This window comes from Stegodyphus dumicola, chromosome 9 (genome assembly GCF_044657685.1).
Source record: "Stegodyphus dumicola isolate Sdum_Otavi_A_Nest chromosome 9, ASM4465768v1".
Lineage (NCBI taxonomy): Eukaryota > Metazoa > Arthropoda > Arachnida > Araneae > Eresidae > Stegodyphus > Stegodyphus dumicola.
Genome location: NC_140776.1, coordinates 105,326,964 through 105,344,092, shown reverse-complemented (window position 1 = coordinate 105,344,092; position 17,129 = coordinate 105,326,964). Strand labels below are relative to the sequence as shown.

Sequence of the window (17,129 nt, the reverse complement as noted above, 5' to 3'; positions counted from 1 at the left end):
CATCAATTTTTTAATATACCTTTTTTTCACGTGCATATGTTGAAGCTTCCCGCCACCATCTCCATCCTCCAGGTAAGCAATTCAGTTAAATTTTTTCGTTGTTTCGTTTCATCCACTGTTAATCAACATTCATCCTCTTGGTCACCTCACACATACTCAAATGATGGTACCCATGCATGTGCAAGCAAACACAGCAACTGAAAAGAATAGTAAGAACCAAAAACCCACTTCCATATGAAAGGGTTGCTATTACAAAAAAGTGCAGCGGACTTCACAGATTTCATGAACAACCAACACTGCTTGGAAATTTTTCAAAAAAAAAAAAAAAAAAAAAAAAAAAACCACCAAGGGCTACTGTATATTAAAGATAAGCCAAATTTTTAAAATTTAAGAAAGCACTGGATGGCAGAATTTAGGTGCCAGAAAGATTGTACCAATTAGTAAAATGCCTAGCACTGACTCTACTCTCATTGGCAGTTATCATTCAGCAAAGCCTTGATTTGTAAACTAATGCTAATTTGCATGGTCACTTTCTGCTTCTTTGTGAAGGTCACATTTAAAGCTCTTTCTGTTATGTGAATAAGGTCCTTTTAATTATTGTAGGCATGGTAATGTTCTTGGTTGTGCATCCCCCATTGAAAAGCCATGAACTTGTTGCCGAATTTGGAGAGCATTTCAACTTGTTGACAACTTTGAAGAGAAATGTTTGCTTGAGTATCTTTGTCTCTGTTTCAGTGATGCACCTCATATGTTTTTATCTTCTTCTTTTTCCATAGAAGAATATCTCCCTATGTATGGAATGATCTGTTTTTCCAAAAAAGAACATTGGAGAACTGCACAAATGCGACACTGCATGCACCCATTGCCATGATTCCCCAAGAACAATTAAATGTACACTCCAAAGAAATACTCCAGTGTAATGAAATTAAAAGTGGGCAAACTCCGAAGTTCCATTACAGTTTGTTACTACAAAAACAAATGCTCTAGATGTGAAAAGAAATACTGATAAGAAAAGTCTGTTGAATTTCAAAAGTGGCAGTTTATGTGTCTAAAACACATATAGTCTATGCACATATCTGTGTGGCTGCATGAATACTTTTTGACAATATTGTGGGTTGCCACAGAAATATATTTTGAGGACAGGGTGCATTGCCTCATTATTACTTTATGTGGCTTTCTGGTGAGGGTGCAAATAATCTGAAAATACATTTAATTGCATTAGTTTAATTTTACCACTGTAATTTAATTGATTTAGGTTTATAACAAAGTTATCAAAATATTTTAGTTTTTATTATTATTATAATTATTTCTTTTTTTCCTTGAAAAAAATTAAATCCTCGGTTTAAACTATAAGTTCATGTCTTATAAAATGCATAAACTGAAATCATGAAAATAAAACATAGAAAAGTCAAATTGGTATTTTAATAGAAAAATAGTAAATTATTAAATTATTTCTTAAAGTATTTTATATAATTTGAATTGCTGATATCTTCTGCATTGAAAAGAATTGGAGGCAGTTGAGACTATATTGGAAGTTTCTCTCAAGTTTCCAATTTTGGGAATCATGCCTTGTTAGAAACCTTTAGAAATTCTTAACTAACAATCTGCTAATATAATTTCTTTAAAATAAAAGTTAAAAACTTAAAGTCTTTTTAATCTAATTCATGTAATTTTTATTTTTGAAGTTTTAAATGCTGCATGCTGTTCTTGAGAAATAAGTCAGCAGGATTTTTGTAAATATTCCAGTTATTTAGAAAATACTTTGGAAGTATAAAAAATGTTTGAAAACATACAGAAAATATACTATGTATAATCTGCCTGCTGTAAAAGTGTTCTTTATTTATAACAACTGCAAGTTGTCGATTTTGATGACTTGTTAGGAAAGTCACCAGAATATTGATATTTGATATTTGGCAAGCATTGTTAAATATATTTAACAAAACTTTAACTATTTAAAATAAATTTTAAGTTTTAAATAAGGATTATGTCATATCTTTAAAAAATAAAATATGTACCTTTTTTGAGAAATACTTCATTAATTTGTTTGCAGTCTTGCTCTCTGCATGTACATAATGACCAGTTTTTGCTATAGAAAAACATTGGAGAATTGCACAAACTTGACATCGTGAATAACCTCAGTATTGTGCACCTGTCATGATCTCTATCACACAGGAAAAACTGAAACTTTAACATATACTCCAATGAAATATTCCAGCATAATGAAAATAAAAGTGAGATTCTGCTTCCATTATTTAAAAATTACAAATAGTAAACAAAACCGAGAATAGATCACAATCCCTTGGATTCGAGTTGAAAAAGAAAAAGGTTCCCAGAACCATATCGTTAACTATAAATGGTTACCAGAAGATCAGTAAAAGTAAGAAGTAAGGTACCAGAAAAAAAAAAAAAAAAAACATTATCCAAACATCAGAAGAGCTCTGAGTATTCTAGCTGTTAACTTATTTTCTTCTTTCAAAAAATAAATAAATAAAAAAACTATTTAATTTACCAAGAAGTGAAAAGTTGTTGTATCTTTCTTCCTAGAAAAACACATTTTATCTTGCATCTGAATATGTAAAAAGGGTCATTAAATAAAATTAAGTATCATTGTTATGGATTTGGAGATGTAACATGAAAAGTTTCAAGTGAAGGAAAATCATACATTTTTGGCAACGGATTTAGTGATATCAGAGTATTGTTTACAGTGATTTATTTACTGTTCACCAGAGGAATAGACGTTGACTATGGTGAGAAAAGAAATTCAGTCTTTTTGAGAATGCAACTATTCACTGGAACAGCTTTCTGAGATGTATGTGCTCCACATCTAATCCAGGAATAAAATAAGTGAATAGTTGGATCTTAAAAAACTTAAGAAATACACACAAAATATAGGCTGTGGTACTTTCTCAAGTAGTGGAATAAAAATCAATGAGGCAAGTTTCACCATCATCATGAAACTGAAGATTCTCGTAGAGTTTGTGTAGTGAAAGTCATGGGATGAGAAAATATTTCCTATGCCATATGAAAAGCAATCTTGGAAATATTGCCAAAAAGGCTATATGAAAAGTAAATATGAGCTTGTCAATTATCCTGACACCAATTTGGCATTTAAAAAATATTGGTTGCAGTATTGAGAAAGTACCATGGTACCTTCTGCTTCTTCTGAACTTGCTTTCATAAGCATATAGTAAAGTGAAAGGATGTTTCTAATTGATAACTAAGGGTGTGTCGTCTTTGAAAAGTATTCTGTTTAATGCATGATACAGTAAAGTTTGTTAAGTAACAGAATTGTAACTGTTAAGTTTGTAAAGTAACAGAAGAGCAAAACTGAGAAAAATCTAATTTTGTTTGGAATGCTAAGAATTTTCAGTCACTAACAATTTGCTCCATTTTATTTCCAGGTTTTAGGAGAAATTGAATGTGAATATACATCTGAAAGATATATGTGGGATTTTCCACAATCCGTATCAACTGATCAAGCAATCCGTGATGCCAGCACAGAAGCAGATCATAGGCTGCAGGCTTTTGATGTTGAGATAAGGTAGTGTAGCTTTAAAATATTTTGTATTTGGGTACAGTAAGCACTGCTTAATGTGATAATATTTTTTTAGCTATTTTGATAATATTTAATAACAAGAAAAAATATTCTTCAGAATAGCAATGAAATGTAATTAATTTAATATAAATGAGACTTTAAACTTATAAATAGGCTTTTTTCAGAGTGTTTGAACTGGGAAAATAAAAAAGTTTGTTTTCTGGAAATTATTTGATCGATGCTATACTTATCTTAATATTCGAAGGGCATCTTTCATTGGAAGATAACCTGTGGATGTGAAATTTAAAATTAGACAAAAAAGCAGCTTTAGTTTGGCTTAGATGTTTTCAGGGGAAAAAATTCTGCAGTCTTTTTTTCCTTCTAAAAAAGATGGATCTGTGTCTCGCTTCAAAATCAAACATTTTTTCTTTGGGAATTTCTTTAACTCTTTTAGAGATTTCAGATTTAATGATTATCTTTCCAAATGTGAAACCTTTAAAAAACTTTTATTTCTAATCCAGGTGTAAAGAGATTTTTGAAAAATTATCACAATGTTTTAAACCCTACTTGAAAATAAATTGACTTAAAGTAAAAAATGTGTGGCAACTTTTGTTATAAATTGTGCCACACAGTTAAATTTAATCATAATTTTATATGATTTCTATGATATTTTATATTTTTTATTTCCTTAATTTCAAAGTTTTATTTAATTAAAATTTTTTTGTTCACTTTTTGTGAAAAGTAAAATGTTTAATTAGAATTTGAAATTTTGTTTTTATTAGATAAAATGTGAGTTTTTGTTAGAATTTTTATAGCTAACCACTGGTTATGATGCTTCTCTAAAGATCAATGTAAAGCACATTATATCAGATAATTGTTGTATAGAATGGGTCGAAATAATGGCCTAAAAGTGATTTATCAGTGTTACTTTCCCATATTTTAAGTAACAATTTAATTATCATTGTAATTATGCTAAAAAGTTTCTACATAATTTCATATTTAATCTATAAAAAGTAAAAGTGAATTAAAAATTTTTAGGTATTTGCATATTATATCGTCCACCGTGAAACTGACTCCAAGCAGCATGATTTAGCACCATTTATGGATAAGTGACATCACAAAACTCATAACATCTGCACTTTTGTTTAATGTAACCCTGAACTGATTCTAGCCACTTTTAGTTTTTATGACTAGGGGTATAAATTAACGGTACTTTTCCGTTATGCCGGTGCAAATCTCGCCAAGCAGACTTTATTGGCGATAACATACAGTATACACATAAAAATTTTTAACAAATGTTAGTTCTTAAGAATTTTTTATTTTGAAGGCATAAATATTTTAATATTGTTTAAAATTTTGTATAAAGCCAATAAATAAAGACTATAAATTTGTAAAAAAGATATTAATTTGAGAATTTAGTATGGTTTTATGGTTCAACATCCTGATTCGCCGGTTCATATCGCGTGACCCCAAGTGATCTCATCTCACGTAAACTACGCTACAAAAATCTACAGTCTTTTTCTGAAAATAAGACATCCTCCGAAAATAAGCCCTATCGTAATTTTTGGAACTTTTTGTAAAATAAGACATCCTCCGAAAATAAGCCCTATTGTGATTTTCGGAACTTTTTGTAAAATAAGACATCCCTCGAAAATAATCCCTAGTTAAAATAATGTGACAAAAAGAATTCGTTAAAATATGCTGTTGATTTATTAAGTAATAATATGTTTAGCTTTCCTAATACTCATATTTCAGAGAAATGTTTGAAACAAAATATTCCGAGAAATTAATTGTTTACCTCTACAGTTCATTTCAAATTAATTCTTGGAGTTTTTCTTAACCAGTTCACTGTTTGCCCTGAGAGAGATACGTTCACAGGAAAGGCATCGTCATCCGTTAGCGTCGGCAGACACTCGTCGGGGTGAAATTTGGGCTGAACCGTAACCCCCGAGACACATACGACGCAGCGACCTTTTTCCAACCCCCACAGAATGAATCAAAAATCAAAAGGGGTGATTGATGAGTTACTTATCTTCTCAGCGGTGTCGCATTAGGATCACAGTGGGGCTGTTTCAGGAAAGTAAAGGATGGGGACACTTTCTTCGAATAGCTACCCCCTCAACATATCTTACGAGATCCACAACAGCTTTCTCCCTTTCTATTAACGAACAAAGGGATTCTTAATGATTCAATTCTTTTCTTTTGTTACAGGCCATCAAGAAAATAATAAAATAAAATTCAAGGACATTTCAAATACTAGCTAATGCCCTTATTTTTACTTTATATAAAGCTTTTTCTTGACAATTAAAAATTATATTTACATTGTAATAGATTGCAATAGATTTGGGGTTGGGTGCAAAGGGAAAAATATCTGCTCTAAGGACCACACCAGTTTTTGTGTCTTATGTTGCCCCTTAGGGGTCGTTATTCACAATCCTTCAGTGTGACAGGTACGCTGTTGAATCTGATTTGAACAGAACTTCTAAATAGGCTTTTACAGGTGGTGAAAGTGGGAAAGAAATACTCTGAGCCCAGTTTTAGACACAAAAAGTTTATCTTTGGATGCGAAACATATCACGAAATGTTTGCGATTTTTCTAATGGCGAACTGGTTAAAAATACAACATAAGGCAGCAGTCTACATTGAGTGACAGTGCAGGTATACAACGTTCATTCATTTCAGTCTTGTAAGTCTGATTATTTCCTCATACGTAATTTTATTTAAAAATAAAGTGAATAATTTTAACCCCAGTTAAAATGAGTACAAAACAAAAGAGCTATTCTGTCAAGTACAAAAAGGGAATCGTGAAGACTCCAGGGGTGTAAATCTTGTAGCATTCTGTAAAGAGAAGATGCTGGATCTCCGTATGGTTTGTAAATGGCGTGCAGAGTACAATTACCTGTGTCAACTGGTGGACCAAGGAAATGATAAAAAACACAGATAAAAAACAGGCTACTTATACAAGAAGTATTCATTTAACGATAGCTATATCGCAAGACATGAGAGATTCAGACCAATGATTCAACAGGAAATGGATTTAGAAGAAAATCAGAATATAATTCAGAATTTTATTTATGACGATGTTCCAGAAGAAGATGACATGACTGTAATTGAATAAATTTAAATTTCTGTATTCTGTGTAAAATAAATATTAAATAATAATATATAAATATATTTTTATTTTTGCCCTCCCCCGAAAATAAGCCCTAGCGCGTATTTTGGACCAAAAAAGAAAGTAAGTATTTTCAGAAAAAGACGGTAATTCTCTCAGTAATTATCTACATTAATTTCAAGTTAAATCTTAATTTGGAATACAAGTTTAAATGAAAGAATTATTTCAATTTGTACGAATAGCTTACTCAGAAATTACGTAAAACAGCAGTGCTTTACTTCGCTAGTGCATTCTTATTAGAATTGATAAATTTAACCCTTGACTTTGCTTTTTTTATATTTTCGCCTTCGAGTGAGCAGTGTGATTGCATCCTAATTGACTTGATTACCGCGAATGGCCTTAAGGAATAAAATTGAACTATCTGGTAAAACTTCTATGTAATTGTATGCCAGTATTGAAAGAAACAATCAACCTGATAAGAAATAGCTGTGACTTGTTTTGAAAATGAGGCATAAAAGGTTATCAGCGATGATATTCCGTTTGGCATCAGTTGTACTATTAATGGCGACTTTATTGCCTGCGTCGGCAAAACAGAAAAGTACCAAATTAACTGCTATTTGTGTATTTTTTACCTGCATTATATATATATATATATATATATATATATATATATATAAGAGCTCCAGGGTTGTTCCAGTTCATTTGCTGCTGGTGGAGAAAATTAACTTCTGTTGAATGGGTAAAAGAAGAGATGCTCATGGCCAACCAAAAAATACTGTATTTTCACTATCATGCGATGTGTTTTTGATAATTGTAATAAAAAAAATTGAGGTGCACTGCTTACACAAAACGAAACAATATTGGCCAGGTAAATGCAAGTCGTTTGGCATAAATTATTTATTTTAAAAGCTAAGCTGTCCCCAGAAAATATAACATTATGTGATATTACCCTCAAAAATAATAAGTTTGGGCCAGGGATTTATAGAGGATATACTGGTACTTTTAATTAAACTGTTATTGCCTAAATGGTTTTTGCCAAACTTGGGGTTTTGGTCATAATATTGGCAGCAGCACTGGAAAAAATGTACATGGAATGTATGGCTGCTGAAAATCATGCACTGACACCGACTGGTTGCATCAAGAAGTCCAATATAATTCGAATCTGTGGATGGATCAAAGCTGCCTTGGATGAAACTTCACAAGAACTTGTTGTTAAGAGCTTCAAAAAGTGCCGAATGTCAAACAGCATGAATGGAAGTGAGAATTAAGCAGAGTGGGATGCTGAGGAAGAAAAGAATATCGGCAGTTTAAAAAGCATCAGTGATGACAGCAGCGCAAGAAGACGAAGATTTACAATCTACATTGTGTTTCCACACTAAAAAAGTGAGAAGTGCCATGGTGTGATAAGTTTTCTGTCTTTGTTAGATTGCCGGTAGATTTTAAAGCATCAGTCGAGACTTTTAAATCCATATTTGTTTCTGACTGAAGCTATTGTTTAACGAATAAAATTTTATATAACATACTTACATTAGCAGTTTTTTCATTCTGCCATAGAATTGAGTTCTGCTAACGATTTATTTCCTTCCATTAAAATGTTATTGGGCATGTGTTGCTATGTACTTAGGCGGGAGCTGCGAAAGCTGCAGGTGGTAGCTCAGATTTCTTTCCTGATAACCATCAATCGGTATCACATTTCTTTGTTTCTTTATGTTCGTAATCCGGAAGAAAGATTTTTTTCTGTAGATTAAGCTTTCAGTGGGTGTGATAAAAATATGTGAGCCATATTCGTGGGCATTTTTTTATTTTTTGGTGTATTGAAAAAAATTTGGGTGTGCGTCTTATCCGTGCATGGTATTCATGAACGTACAATAATACATTTTAACAATAACCTGTGAAAAAGTTTTACTCGTAACACTCTAAACAGAGATTCTAGTAAAACTTGAGGGCCTGACAAAATAGAAGTCAATGAAATTTACACTTTTTACAAAGTGCAAAAAGAGCAAGTCGAATATTTCTGCAGCAGTGGCTGTTTGGTGGATTGCACAGAGACACTGGCAAATGTTTTATCGTTAAAATTGCAGATAAAAATTCAGCTCAGAATTCTGTGGAAAAGATTGGCACAATTTTGGTGGCAACTTTTGCAGGAGCTTTGTTTTATTATAAAATTTTTCATGTTAAGTGGTTTTAGATATCCTAAGTGCTGATTTAGCCATTTTCAAAAGTTATTAATTAATATAAAATAACCGCATAATTTTTTTTTTCTTTTTAGAAGGAATTTCACAGCACTCTAGTAGCAATTTAATGCTCTCTTTGATGATATTTTTTTGTTGATCTGTTCATTAGAAGGAGAACATTGTTTGTTGAGAAGTAAGCAAATTTGCAATAAAATTATCTTCTAGAAAGTTTTTTGCATGTTAAATATTTTTATCAGACGCAATGTGATCTTCAAACATAAAATACAAGTCAGAATGAATGCAGTAAGAAAGCATATGAGGTCTATCTGCCTAAGGGAAGGAATGTTTTCATGAAGGATTTTTTTCAAGGCAAATTGGCTGATATTTATTTTACACATATGAAAATCCACAAAAATGGTCATGCAGCCAGCTCATACACCAGGATTTAAACCTGGTTTGCACTACTGGCATTTAGCAACTTCATCACTTGGTTGCTGGTGAGCCTCGTTAAGTATAGATATTAATGAATTTTTTTCAAAACTGTTAAGAATGCCACATGGAAAACATTGAGACCTACCGAAGAAACAACCGTGCTACAGTAACTATGATATTTTCCAGTACTTGTTCTGTTTCAAATATATAATATAATAATAAAAAAATATTTTGCCTAAGGATGCTTATGAGAAGGATTTTGTAGGGGAGGTTGGCTCATATTCGCAAAGACCGCTTAACTGCTGGTAATTGCGTAAATTATTGCCCGTGGAACATATTTTGTGCATTCTAGAAAATACAGTCAAATACTGAAAATCCGCCGACCTGAAATCCGTCAACTCCTGAAATCCGCGTTGCCTCTCAAAATATAAACATTCAGTTATTCAGTTTATAGATTCTGGAAACCGCAGCATTGAGTACGAAATATCGAAGAAAAAATACTTACTGAATAATGACGTCATAATTACCGAATAATAATGAGTCATAACGGAAATACCAAATTATTGACATCATCATAAAAGTTTTCCCCCCTCTAATCTGCATCGAGGTAAAAAAGCAGACGATTCACTCAACTCTTCTTTCAAGTTCATGATTCACGTTGTTGTATTTTCTGAGCTTTGTTATTTCATGAGATTATTTAGTGCTGCCTTTTTTTAATCCAGATATTTTGTGGATAAATTAAGAGTATATTAAATTTCATCCCTTTCTAATACAATGACAGATAAGAAATGCACTCATAATTTTACTGCTTGCAACGTTGAAAAACATAATAACGTTGCATTGACGGTAATACAAAAAGTGCAAATTCTGCAAAAGATGGAGGCGGGTTCCACTCCTCGGTTTATAGCAGAATCATATGGAATTGCGACATGATTGTGTATGATATACGAAAAAATAAAGAAAAGCTGTTGAAATTTTACAGCAACAGTGATTCTAACACCGGAATCCGAAACCGGAAATCATTGCATCAAACGAAATCGGCAAACCTTGATGCTGTGTACATATAATACAATGAATAATATAATCAATTTATATATGTAATAATAATAATTTAATGCATATAATAAATTATTGCAAAAATGTATATAATAATTTAATTAAATGTATCTAATATGCTTATTTACTACTTTGCACACAATCATGTCGCAATTTCATATGAGTCTGAATATTATGATTTATCTTTTCTGTCCTAAAATCCGCAAAATCTTAAGATCCGCACAACCTCTGGTTCCAAGCCTTGTGGATTTCTGGACTTCTATTGTACTTTTAACTATCTTAAAAGTAAATTTTACATATAAAAATTGCATCTCTTTTTTTTTTTTATATACCGTATTTGACGGCATATAAGACGCACCCGTATTTAGAAAGCCACACACAAGGAAAAAAAGTTTAAATAGTCCGTGCGAGAGCACTGTACCACAATAACTTAAAATGTGGTTTCTTTTAGTTCTCATGTTTCGTAAAAGCCAAATAAACAATCATTGAATGCAATTACCAAACATGTTTTTATTAAGGAAAATTAACAAACGGCAAGCTATTTTGAACATGATATGTCAAGAGCATTACTGATTCCGCACTTCTTAAAAGACTTAACAATTACTTCAGCCTTTACATCCTCCCAAGATCTTTTTACTCACTTGCACACTTGTGAAATAGAAGGCCGCTTCATTCTACCTGAGGGTGTGAGGGCGTGATGTGGCTCTCCTATCCACTTGTTCCATCGTTCTCGCACTTTTTCCTTAAATGGCTTATTCACCGATACATCTAAAGGCTGTAATTCGCTAGTCAGTCCTCCAGGAATAATAGCTATGTGGGTTTTTAATTCTCTCGCTTTATTCTTTATGGTTTCAGTTCTATGGGTGCTAAACTGATTCAAAACCAAAAGAGAGGGTTTTTCTTAAGAGTCCACCAGGTCGCCTCGCACATACATTCTGCAACCACAGTTTCATTCCAGCTTCGTCCATCCAGCCTTTCAACATGAACAATTACACCCATTAGAAGTTTTCTTTCGGATGAGTTTTTCTTTTGAATATGAAAAACAGCGGTAGTTTTGTGCCATCAGCACAACATGTTAGAACTATTGTATATCGGGTTTTTTCATGACCTGTGGTTTTTATGATTATTGATTTAGACCCTTTAATACTCAACAGTCTTGTTGGATGATACATCAAATGTGAGTGGAATTTCATCCATATTTCCTGTTTGACCGAGCTCAAAAGAAGTTTTCTTGCGTGCATTTATAACAAACCTATGAAATGCTAGTATTTTTTCTTCATAATCAGCTGGCATTTTCTGTGCAATAGTTGTTTTTGTGCGCATTGATAAGCCTTGCCTTTTCATAAACCTGTAGCACCAGCCCTCAGACCCTGAAAAATTCTGATTCCCATGTTTTTCTGCAAATCCTTTGGCCTCATTGATTATCATTTTCGTTGAAAATTAATCCTAGATTTCCACTTATTTATCACCCACATTTTTATGGCATTTTCAAGTTCAGGCCAAGATGGAACTCGGCATCGAAGGTTATGTTTTTGTTTTTTAGCAGTCTTCAGTTGATCTTCCTACAGTCGCCAAGTATGTATCATTTTTTTGGTAGGTGGTAGCCCGAAATGCCTTGCTGCTGCTCTGTTTCCATGCACTATGGCGTAGTTTAACACTCTTAGTTTATACTGAATTGTATAGTTTAATCTCTTGTTTCTTGTAGTCATATTTTCCAGGGTATTTTTTTTAAACAAATAGTTTTAAGCACCGGTACTGACACGTTTATACAGAGTAGCACCGATACCGACACGTGTGTCAGCTGAGTCAAAGAAAATCTATGTAAAGAAGGAAAGGCTCCATAGGCGTAATGTGACTGTCGAACCAAGTTCGAACTTCGACATCAGCTTCGAGCTTTGGTGCTTTTTGGCGACAGATATTTCACGCATGCGCAAAATAATTATGGCAGATGTAGAAAAACTTGTGTGTGTCTAGACCTTTATCTGGGCTAAAAATGGCATTCAGTATTGAAAGTTAACCTGTGTCCTTCATGTATAAAACACAGGTAACTTTTTTGAGACCAAATTTAGGAAAAAAAGTGCGTCTTAAATGCATCAAATATGGTATTCTTTCTTCATTTCAAATTAATTTTTATATCTGTGTAGTATGCGACAAGATGTCTTCAACAAGCTGCTCATTGTGGAGAAGAAACAGGAACTTATGAAACCAGAGGCAAAGCGGTTCCTTGAAAGATTAATCAAATTGGGCAAAAGAAATGGTTTGTATTTCTTTTTACTCTATCATTTTTTTAATTATTCATAATTATTGCCATTCATTATGAACTAAAAACTCTACCTTATAAACCTATGAAACAAACATAAAAACATGTTTATGTTTGGTACTTTTTTGTTAAGCTCTGACATTCATTTTTTGCCTTTTTTTTTTTTTTTTTTTGGTTTCTTTTCTCACACATTTCACTCACAAAGTGAAATGATTAAGAACTGTAATTAGGAAACATTTTGTAATTCTGTGATAGAATCCACCAGATACTCACTATAGCTAACATTTATTTTCCTGAATAAGCTTCCATCAATTTCCATGATTTTGTTGTGTCCATCAATTTTAACATTAAGACAAGATAATAGGGTATTGACATATACACTGGTTATCATAAATTAAGGAAAAATAACAAAAATCACAATTACTGAAAAAGTTACATGTAGAATTTAATGAAACTTACCCACAATATACAACACATAGTAAGGTATCAAATAACATAAAAAGAAATTACCAGACAATTATGGTAGTATAGAAATTAGCACATGTATAAAATGAAGAATTCCAAGGTGTCAGTTTGCTATAGGAAAGTACATTCAATATGGAATATGGTCGCCTCTAGAAGGAATACAGCACATACAGCGATGCGTGATGCTTTCAATTATGTGGTCTATCAGTTCCGTAGGAAGCGAGAGCCATTGCTCTTGCAAAGCAGTTGCAAGCGCGGCAAGGGTCTGAGGGGGCAGATTGAGAGCAGCTAGACATCTCTCTAAAGCATCCAAACGTGCTTGATAGGATTCAAGTCCGGGGATCGAGCTGGCCACTCCATGTGCATAATTGTTTCCTGTTGAAGATAATCATCTATGATGCGAGCCTTGTGCGGTCTTGCATTATCGTCCTGTAACTGGAAAGCATCACCTATATCCCCGGCACATGGGCGCACATAAGCACCAAGGATGTCATCTCTATAAACCAGAGTATTCACGGTTTCCGTTGGAAAGACATGGAGGTCTGTGCGTCCACCCAAAGAGATGCCACCCCAAACACAGACAATGCCTCTTCCGTATGCATCTCTTTAACAGATGTTTGACAGATGATAACGGGTTCAGGGTTCTCTCCATATCAAATAATGCCTACTATCGCTTTCTAGACTAAACCTGGACTCTATCCGTAAAGAGAACCACCCTCCATTGATCAGGCGTCCAGTAGACATGTTGTCGTGCCCACTGAAAATGGTCCCTCCTATGGCATGACGTGAGCGGCACACAAATGGCTGGTCTCCTTGCATACAGACCATCTTCGTGAAGCCTTCTACGCACACTTGACGCTGACATGAATCTTCTGGTGGCTGCAGCAAGGGAGGATCTAAGAACAGTCAGAGTAGCGGTTATTCCTGCGTGAACATAATGTCAAATATCGGTCATCGGCACTCATCGTAGCAGTTGGCCATCCTTGGCTGAACCTCCTAGATGCCGAATCTGTGGTTTGAATTTGTCCAAAGTTTATGAACCACAGAAGGACTCACATTTAGCCATCTGTCCACTTCTGTTTGACTTTGTCCTGCCTGTAGACTCCCAATAGCTCTCCATCACAGTTCTGCAGGCAAATGATGCCTGGAGGTCATTGTTAAGAATTGGCTATCTCAGGTTTCTGATGTCACTGTCACAGTGAAATATGTGGGCTTGCTCTCAAACATGGACTTTTATGCTCCTCGCAGATGACGTATTCCAAAAGCAGTGCCACTAATTTGCATATCGCAGTTTTACTCAGCTACTCTTACTTGGCAACATATTCAAATTTTACACGGTTTGGCTTATTTTTGAGGGAGTTAACGCTATTTTTGTGTTTTTTCCTTTATTTATGATAACCAGTGTACTATAGTGTGCAAATTAATTGGACAAAGTGACTTGCCAGCTGGCACCAGCCACTCTCTCAAAGCAATTTTATCTACCATAATGTCATCTGGATGTCTGCTTTTGAATATTTAAAACTGGCTTAGGCAGTAAATTGGGATTATTGCACCATTTTGTAAGCTTCTTTCTTTGAGAAGAGGGAATTACTTTTGCATATATTTTACGTACATTTTGCATTCATTCATTTTAGTGTACTAAAAATAGATTCACAGAGGGTGCTGCACATTTTTGTAACAATTTTGCAAAACTTTATATATAAGCAAACTTTAGAATTTTATTTTCTATTAATATGTTCAATCTGATATCCTTTTTGTTGAACTATTATATTACATCTTGATTTTCAAGATAAAAGTCCTTTTCTTAAAACGTCTAAGTTTATTCTTTTTTTCACTTCTCCTTCACAATCTTCCAGAGTCCCTCCAATGTTTTGGGATGCCGCTTATAAGGAACTTTTTTAAAAGTTCAGATGCACAGTAATCCATAGGAGACACATCAAAGGACTTGGGATGTATTTAAAGAAAATAGCTTCAATTCCAGTTTCATTTCTCATTTTTTCAAAAAAATAGAGCAGTAGATTTAGAAGTATGGCTTGGAGCCTTATCCATATGGAACTGAACACAGTGAAGATTATTTGAGTAAAGAGATGGGATTTCTTCTTTAAAAATAGGTTTTGAAATATATTTCTGATAGTTATTCAAATTAATTTTGACATTTTTTCTACTTTCCTTATTTTAAGTTTTCTGTTATAAGAGAATCCAGTAATAACAATAAAACTTTTCGAAAAACTTTCCTTGTTTTCTCTGAACTAACATTTAAGTCCCTTTCTCCTCTTTTTTGGTAGTAAATCGATCTTGTTATACTGCAATCAGATAAATATATCCAAGTCTCATCAATTGTAACTATATATTTCCATTTTTAACCTGCTAAATAATTTCATACAGCAATCTGCACATAGTCTTTCGCTGAGAAACATGTTTCGGCATTAGGCGATGAATGTGATTTTTTGTTTTGTTTTGATTAGCTTTAAGTCAGATTTTATAATTTTGTTCACAGTTCCTACAGAGATATTTAAAGATTTTGCAATAGCTCTTTAGAAAGGGGGGGGGGCTGAATTTTCCTTTAAAACATGAGATGTGACTTAAGAGCTGTGCATACCTTTGTTGGGTATGCATTTTTTGCCTTTTTCTCAGTCAGATATAAACTTTTATGTTTATTTCTTTCATATTACTTATGCTACTTATTTTAATGCATAAATATTAAACCCATGCCTTTAACATCTTTTTTTTTTTTTTTTTTTAAATAATTGAATAAGAGTATTTCTCTTCAGACTGCTCAAAAGTATAGTCTTTGATCCATTGTTTATTTTTCAGTGACATTTTAAAGAAAAGAATATTTTTAATGCTGCAGACCATAATTAAACCTTATTCCAATTTGATGACAGTCACGTTTGTATTTTAAAATTAATATTTAAATTCATTGAGAAAATCAAAATTATTACAAAAATGTGTGAACATCCTCTGTAATGTCTAAAAGGAAAGCGAAGATTATCACATTTAACAATCATGCATCCATTACTGTAACAAATACTGCTTCTGCGACTGGCATTGGAAAAATCAAGTGTTTCTAGAATTCCAAGGAAACAGAATGAAACTGGAGCATTTTCTTCAGAAAGGAAGGACAAATTTAGAAGGAAAAGAACTTCAAAATCTTATAGATTCCTACTCCAAAATGGCTGCTCACTACTGGTTGGAAGGAGAAAAATCATATTAAAAAACAGCTTTTGACATTTCAAGTGAAGCAAAGTTTGCATCAGGGAAATATGGCAAAAGAAAGAAAAATGCTAAGTATAGTAAAAACTCAACTTTCCAGAATGTTCATAAATTGGAGAATACGAGGTACATGAAAATTCTAGATAGTTTAGCATATAAAAAATTTAATTCATGTTAGAAAATTCAAATCAATGCTGAAAAATTTCATTCTAAAATTATAAAAACAGCCATCTTATTTGTTATCAACTTAAATATAAAAAAGCTTCATTTAAAATTATATAAGATTTCGAAAACAATGTGCATTTCAGTTGTAAAAGTCTATTATTTTGCAGGTTTTAAACATGAAAGTAGAACTTCTTATCCGATTGTAAAATCCTGTCAAACATAAAAGTTGGTGGAGATATCACCAATAATTCCAGAAGTTTAAATGAAGAAATAATTTTTTATTTAATTATTTAATAAAGATTATTTATAATCAGATAATTTTTCAGTTACATTGCCATTGATTATCTGTTTTCAATGTCGCATATGGTGGCTTTTTTGATGCTTCAATCCTGTAACTTTGAAAATACTCCATGGAGCCGCAAATATTAATCATTTTTTTCAAATGTGAGGAAAAAATAGAAATTTTATCTTTCGTTACAAAAATTATGCCAGCTTATTGAGAATTAATCGAATTTGACATTAAACCAAAACAAACTTATTGTGTTTTGGTTTTCTGCCTACTATTATTGGTTCTAAATCACAGTGTTTGGCAACAATGTGTATGCATTAATAGTATTACAAGCTGTATAATGGCATTACAAATATCTCATTTACTAAATTTTTAGGAGACAAAATTGTTTTCTAAAATTAAAATAAAATAAAAATTTTTTTCTAAAA

The 17,129-nt window shown here is 32.8% G+C and overlaps 1 protein-coding gene across 2 annotated transcripts in view; it reads left to right on the top strand.

The window, feature by feature from the left end:
• Positions 1 to 17,129, top strand: part of LOC118200824 (thimet oligopeptidase-like) — a 107,967-nt gene that overhangs the window by 6,076 nt on the left and 84,762 nt on the right. For both annotated transcript variants that reach the window (XM_035372797.2, XM_035372798.2), the window contains exons 2-3: positions 3,402 to 3,541; positions 12,454 to 12,566. In XM_035372797.2, coding sequence (XP_035228688.1) covers positions 3,402 to 3,541; positions 12,454 to 12,566 — 253 coding nt within the window. The remainder of the gene's footprint in view (positions 1 to 3,401; positions 3,542 to 12,453; positions 12,567 to 17,129) is intronic.